Here is a 6,743-nt window from a genome sequence, read left to right on the forward strand (position 1 = left end):
GGCACGTACAAACCCAGGCTAAGAGTAGGAAGAACTCAATACAGACAATCAACTGCCCCCAGACAGACAGTCTTGGCACGAGTTTTGCCTGTCAGCAGCCAGGGGTGCAGGGCCCCAGGACCCCCCGCACCGATCTCCTCCACAGCTGGCCGGCGTCACAGCAGGGGCCACCACCCCTGCAGCTGTCACCCCGCCGCGCCTCAACACACGCAGTGTCACCCGTGGCACCAGTTGTGCTTGTCCGCAGCTTGAGGGGCAGTTCCCCCCAAACCCCTGCACGGATCTCCTTGAAACTTGGCAGGTTTCATGCTCTCAGCAGAGGCTACCATCCCTACAAGTTTCATCCAAATTGGACAAAAAACAACAAAGTTATAGCTATTTCATTGATCCCCCATTATACCCTATGGCCGGATCTCCGAGGCGGCTCTGAAGCTTCGGCGGGATCAAGGCGGAAACCCGGTGCGGAGTTCCCAATCGGATCGCAGCCATCCGAAGCAGCTGGACCCGAAGCCGGATCGGATTGCCTCCGACTCGCACAGGCCTACTGCCGAGCCTATAAGGATGCTGCAGGCGGGATCAAGGCGGAAACCCGGTGCGGAGTTCCCAATCGGATCGCAGCCATCCGAAGCAGCTGGACCCGAAGCCGGATCGGATTGCCTCCGACTCGCACAGGCCTACTGCCGAGCCTATAAGGATGCTGCAGGTTTTTCCTCCCAAGGTGGAGAACCTTGCATTTTTTGGTGTTAAACACCCTCAGGTTCTCGCCTGCCCATTTCCTGAGCCTGTCAAGGTCAGCCTGGATCGCCCTCCTGTCCTCAGGTGTTGACGCTTTACCCCAAAGTTGGGTGTCGTCGGTGAACTTGGCCAGCCCGCTTCTAAAAACCAATGTCTATATCATTAATGAAGATATTAAAGAGTATAGGCCCAAGGACAGAGCCTTGAGAGACCCCACTTGTCACAGCATGCCACGATGATTGACTTCCATCAACCACCACCCTCTGGGTCCGACCACAGAGCCAACCCCCAGCCGGCGGATTGTGGCAAGGTCGAGGCTGCAGTTGGCCAGTTTTGCCAAGAGGTGATCGTGGGATACCAGATTGAAGGCTTTTTTAAAGTCAAGATATACAACATCAATCTCTTCTCCCTTGTCCAGGTGATAGGTCACCTGGTCGTAAAAGGAAATGAGATTGGTCAAGCAAGACCTACCCGCAACAAACCCGTGCTGGCTATCCCTCAGGATGTTGCCATCAGCCAGTCCATTAAGGATGGCCTCTTTGATAATCTTTTCCAAGACCTTCCCTGGGATAGAGGTCAGGCTGATGGGCCTGTAGTTTGCTAGATCCACTTTCCTCCCTTTCTTGAAGATAGGCACCACATTGGCCTTCTTCCAGTCTTCAGGCACTTCACCAGAGCTCTTAAAAACCATGCCGGGGGCTGGGCTATAATGCTCGCCAGCTCCCTGAGTACCCTGGGGTGTAACCCAACAGGGCTGGCTGACTTGAAGGTATCCAGCCTCTCAAGGTGTTCCTTCAGGAGGTCAGCAATGATGGAGGGTAAGGGATCTCCCTCACCCAGACCTCCCTGACCCACAGTGGGCAGGGGTGTCCCATGGGACTGGTGAACACAAAGAGCTCATTTAGCAAGTTTGCTTTTTCATGGGCATCAGTTGTCAGTTGTCCCATCTGGTTTAGCAGGGGTCCAATGATCCCTGCCAGGGACTGTATGGGATCTTGTATGGGATCAACTGGTACCAACCTCTCGGGGCTGGGGGATCCCCGAGTGCATGGATGCTAAAGGAAATCCAGCCCTCCCCATTTGAGAACTAAGGGAAACTGAGGCAGGGAGAGGTCAGCAGCATGAGGAACAGCACCCGGGAGTCTTGGCTCCCCCTCCAAGCACCCAGATCCTGCTCCCCTTCTCAAACTAAGAACCCAGGAGTCTGGGCCCTCAGCCCCTGACACCAAGCCACGTCCTCCCCCACTTGGTGTAACTAACCACTGACCCCAGCTGCCTTTTGCCTCCCACCACATGGGAATATGAGGATCTGACCCACAGCACATGGGCAGCAGGGTCCCTGCCTGCCGCAGGGGCGCGAGGGAGAGTCAGACTCACCCGGAAGGCGCCCGGCTCCAGCCCACTCTCGGGGAAGCGGAAATGCAGCACGCGGAAGTCCCTGCAGTACAGGACCAGCTCCTCGGGCATGAACTTGAGGCTGGAGCTGGCTGTCAGCACCTTGGCCTTGGACACGCTGCTGGCTGTGGCAGGGAAGCCGGGTCAGGGGCTCGAACTGAGGGATTCAGCCCCAAGACGCAGAAAGCACTCCCAGGAAAGAGGGTAGCAGGGATACACCATTGCCTCCAGACCCAGCGAGGGGTCCGGGGGGCAAACTGCCCCATGCCACTCCCTGCGACCCCCCACAACTGCATACCCCAGGCCCCTTTACCTGCTACGAGCTTCCCGATGCAAGGTAGGGCCACGTCGTATTCGCTGTGCAGGAAGGAGCAGCGTGGACGTGCCTGCAGCCGGGAGCAGATGGGTCAGGGGAGGGTTGGGCCATACCCCCACACACCCCACTCGGCCATGATCTGGGCATGTAGTGGGATTAGCTGCTGGCTAGCATGGATGGGGACCCCCCCGCCCCTTCCCCTGCACCCACCTTGGCCCCGGGGGGCACGTCCGGCACAAAAGCAACCCTCTGGTTGGTGCAGAACAGAGTACCCGGGATAGAGTCAAACCCGAGGCTGGCACCGAGGCTCCTCCGCACGCCGGGTGCTGCTTCCAGCACAAACTCGCCTGAAACCAGGACATGGCATCAGAGGCCGGCAGGGACCCAGTCCTGGATCCCCTGGGAGGGGGTGTGGGTCCTTCCTGGCCCAGTTTCTGCAGGGCCTGAGCCGGCCCCCAAGTTCGGCTGCAGATAAGACCCACTTCCCAGGCAGGATGGGGTCTGCCCCCCCCCGGTACCTGGGATCCCGGGGAAAGCCTGGCAGGGCCTGTTCCTCTTGGCGTTGGAGAACTTTGGACCTCTGGGCTGCCGGGTGGGGGGGAGAAAGAGGCCAGGGTTAGTGGGGTTTAATCCTGCCCTTCCCAGGATAGAGCTAGCAATGACCAGGAGGTTCTGGAGGGCCATGAGGAGGTCCATGCCTCAGTTTCCCCAATGCATACTTCCACCTTACTTAGTGAAGCAGGCCAAGGTCTGCAGGCTTGCAGTGTGGAGGGGCGACCTGATGGCTGTGGGAATGGTGCGAGGTGCTGACACTCAGGGCACAGGGTGGTCTGGGCACAGGGCTGGGAGCCAGCCCACCGCCCTCTCCCTCCCCCACATCTAGCCTCGCTGTCCGATTCCCTTCTGTGCCTGCCGGCAAGTCGCTTTGGCCTCTCTGATGCAGTCCGTGAGTGGAGAAACTGAGGCCTGATGCATGCTAACCACTGCACCACACAGCTGCATCAGTTGGGAAGGGGGCGGGGGCTGACTTATGCAGCCCTGATCTGGGGAGCAGCTGCGAGGTCGCAGATGGGGATGCATGGATCAGCAGGCTCCAGACATACATGGAGCTGCCACCAGCTCAGCCCCCCAGGAGACCCCCGCTCCCAGGTCCAGTTTCTCCTCATATCGAGGCGGGGCTGAAACCAGCACATCAGGAATGGGGTTGTGTCCCCATATCCAGTCTGAAATGGACTGGACAGGGGAAACCTCCTCCCTTCTCACCCTCATCTCATCCATACCCCAGTCCCATGGGCTATCCATGTCACCTGCCAGCCTCCACCCCACAATCAGCTTCATTTCACCAGCCCTATATAATATAATGTATCTTGCTGTAACCATTAGAGACCCCAGCAAAGACCAGGGCCCTGCTGTGCATGTACGGTGCAAAGGGAGATGATTCTCCTCCCTTTAGGGCTGTGAAACTGGGCTGCCAAGCAGCCAGGGATGAGCAAGCCGCTCTATACACAGCAGGCCTCTTCTATGCTGCACCCATACAACCACAAAGCTGCCCCTTTCCCCTCTGTCCCCACCCATGGGGCCACTCCTGGTACATGAGATTGGGGACAGATATAGACCAACAACATCAGCGAGGCACAAACTTGCTCACGCCCGAGCTCCTTTATCTGTTGCAGTGGCGCAGCGTAATGCGGTCACACCAGCATGAGGGGACCTGATACCCAGGGGCAGATCCGAGAGGGTGCAGTCTCACCCCCCTTGGGTTCCTGACCCACCCAAACTTGAAACCTAGAGCCTGGCAGAGGCAGATATGGAGTCACAACTTCATGGCTTATTATAATCTATACTCTATAATACTATATATAATATATGTAATCTATTCTAATCTATACTATAATATATAATATAGCTATTGTAATCTGTATTATAATACAGAATTCTCATTATATATATAAAATCTATTATAATCTAGATCATAATACATAATACTATATTATATATATATATCCTGGGTAGTATGCAGTTATGTACTCCCCTCTCCAACTGAAGGCAATGTCAGCAGGGCAGGTGTGCGGTGGGGTGACACTGCCTGCTGCAGTTTCCCTCCTTCCCCTACAGAGTCAGGCTTAGACACACGATAAAACTTAACTATGTACAAATTTAATAAGATAAGGAAATCATAATATAAGCATGTGTACAGAAAATATAGGAACTATAAACAATTTATTCACATGCCTATACAGGTACTCTATATATTATACTGATGAGAGATCAAGAGGTCAGACAAAGGTCTCATTCACTTATACTCTAAAGCGATGTAAGGCTTACAAAGCATAAGGTGCAGGTTCCAAAATATGAGGCTCAGGATTTACAAAATATAAGATGCAGAGCAAAGTATGCCCAAATTTAGATTCCCAAGAAGACAAAAGGTAACTCATGTTACACTGATGCAATAACAGTGCCTCAAGGATAAGAAGTAAAAGTTTCTCTGTGCCCTACAGGCCCCCGCAACCCTGTTTGCATTCCCCACGAAGGGGACCTCACAACCTGGGAGTCCTCCCCTTTGGGGCTTCCCCTCCAGCTGCTGGCCACAAACAATGGGGGAAATCCCTCCTCCACTGTGGGAAACCCTCTCTCCGGTAACTCAGGAACAAGGCCCTCCTGTTCCTCGGCTGAGGCATCTCCTTCCTCAGCAGGGGGTCCTCCGTGTCTCGAGGCCCTTCCGGCCTCGGGCCCTCTCTGGGCCCTGTGCACTGTCCCATGCACCAGCAGCCCTGGCTCATGCACGTCATGTGGCTGTAGGGTTTCGGTCCCCTCCTGGACCCTCCATGCACCGTGCACCCGGCCCTGTGCTGAGGGTTGGAGACCCAAGCTGCCTCATGCAGCTCTGGGGGCTCAGTCCACTCCCGGACCCTCTGTGCATCAACCCATCCACCGTATTCCCGGCCTCGTGCTGGGGTTGGAGACCCCAGCAGCCTCGTGTGGCTCTGGGGCCTCAGTCTGCTCTGGACCCTCCGTGCATCGCCTGTGCACCAGGATGCCCGGCCTCATGCTGGGGTTGGAGTCTGCAGCTCCCAGGGTCTTGGTCCCTCTCAGACCCTCCGTGCACCAGCTGCGCACTGGCGCCACGCTCCCTCGCGGCGGGGCTGGGGGATACATCCGCTTGTTGCTCCCCGTCCAACGATCCGTCTTCAGGCTCTTCTGGAGCCACCGCTCTGCCCCGCTGACCAGCTCTGCCAGCTCTTCTTCTGCCGTCTTCTTTGTCCCTCAACGCAGCCGCCCCTGTGCTGGGCACGTTGCCCTTTTACTCCCTCCGGAGGCTCCTCCCCCAGATTGCAAATGGACCAATTGGATACCGAGAAGGGTTAGTCTCCTCTCAGGTCCAGCTGGGTAGGAGCGGGGCAAGCCTCTCCCCTGCCATCACCAGATTGGTGGGAACGCCCCATCAATCGCTTGGAGCCCTTCCAAGCCAGGCTGCTGCCAGCCAGTTTGCCACGTATATAATCTGTACTATAATACACAATATCCTAATCTATTATAATCTATACTATAATATAGAATACTATATATCATATATACCATCTATTATAATCTACTTGATTCTCAGTTCTTCATTCCATGGGACTTAATGACCCCCTCTCCTCCTTCCCCACCAAAGGACCTTGATTTCCCACTAATCAAGCTCTCCTCTCTTCTGTCGCCTGCTCCTGGCAACGTAGCTGCCATGTCACAGCTGTGCAGACTGCTTTTAACTCCAAGCTGCCAACGCCGGCTCAGGTGTGGAAGCCTTGACTCAGGTGAATGCTAACCCAGGAGTAGAAAAAGCTTTCAGCGACGCATCGGAGGCTCTGCCAAGCCAGCTACATTTTGATTTACAAACCTGAAAGGAGACGCACCTTGAATCCTAATGATTGCTGGATGCAAGAACTAAAAACTTCCCAAAGCAATCAGGACTCGTGGTAGAGGTGATCTCTTTTATTAGACCAACTACATTTTTGCAAAAAAAAAAAAAAATCTTTAGTAGCAAAAATCTAGTTGGTCTAATAAGAAAAGATCACCACTACCACAAGTCCTGATTGCTTTTTCCTCTAGACCAATACAGCTACAACCTAAAAACCTTCCTAGTATTTTTTGCCTAATTTATGGCAGGTTTTTTTATTTGTTTGGGGTTTTTTTTTACACATAATATAACACTTGCCAATAAAGTTATATTGCTTTTGGCTTCAATCTTAAGCTGAATAACGTGACCCCAGGCCTCTTGCATGTTAGTAAAGCTTCTGGTCCTTTTTCATATGGAGGC

The 6,743-nt window shown here is 54.3% G+C and overlaps 1 protein-coding gene across 1 annotated transcript in view; it reads right to left on the reverse strand.

The window, feature by feature from the left end:
* The window catches only part of MTMR11 (myotubularin related protein 11), a 15,984-nt gene extending 11,763 nt beyond the window's left edge, over positions 1–4,221 (reverse strand). Inside the window, exons 1-4 of the mRNA XM_014524617.2 lie at positions 2,965–4,221; positions 2,657–2,793; positions 2,444–2,516; positions 2,113–2,255 (exon numbers count right to left, since the gene is read on the reverse strand). Of these exons, the coding sequence (XP_014380103.1) occupies positions 2,113–2,255; positions 2,444–2,516; positions 2,657–2,793; positions 2,965–3,142 (531 nt within the window). The 5' untranslated portion in view covers positions 3,143–4,221. The remainder of the gene's footprint in view (positions 1–2,112; positions 2,256–2,443; positions 2,517–2,656; positions 2,794–2,964) is intronic.
* Positions 4,222–6,743: the final 2,522 nt, after the last annotated feature.

Source organism: Alligator sinensis, unplaced genomic scaffold, assembly GCF_000455745.1.
Source record: "Alligator sinensis unplaced genomic scaffold, ASM45574v1 scaffold735_1, whole genome shotgun sequence".
NCBI classification, from domain to species: Eukaryota; Metazoa; Chordata; order Crocodylia; family Alligatoridae; genus Alligator; species Alligator sinensis.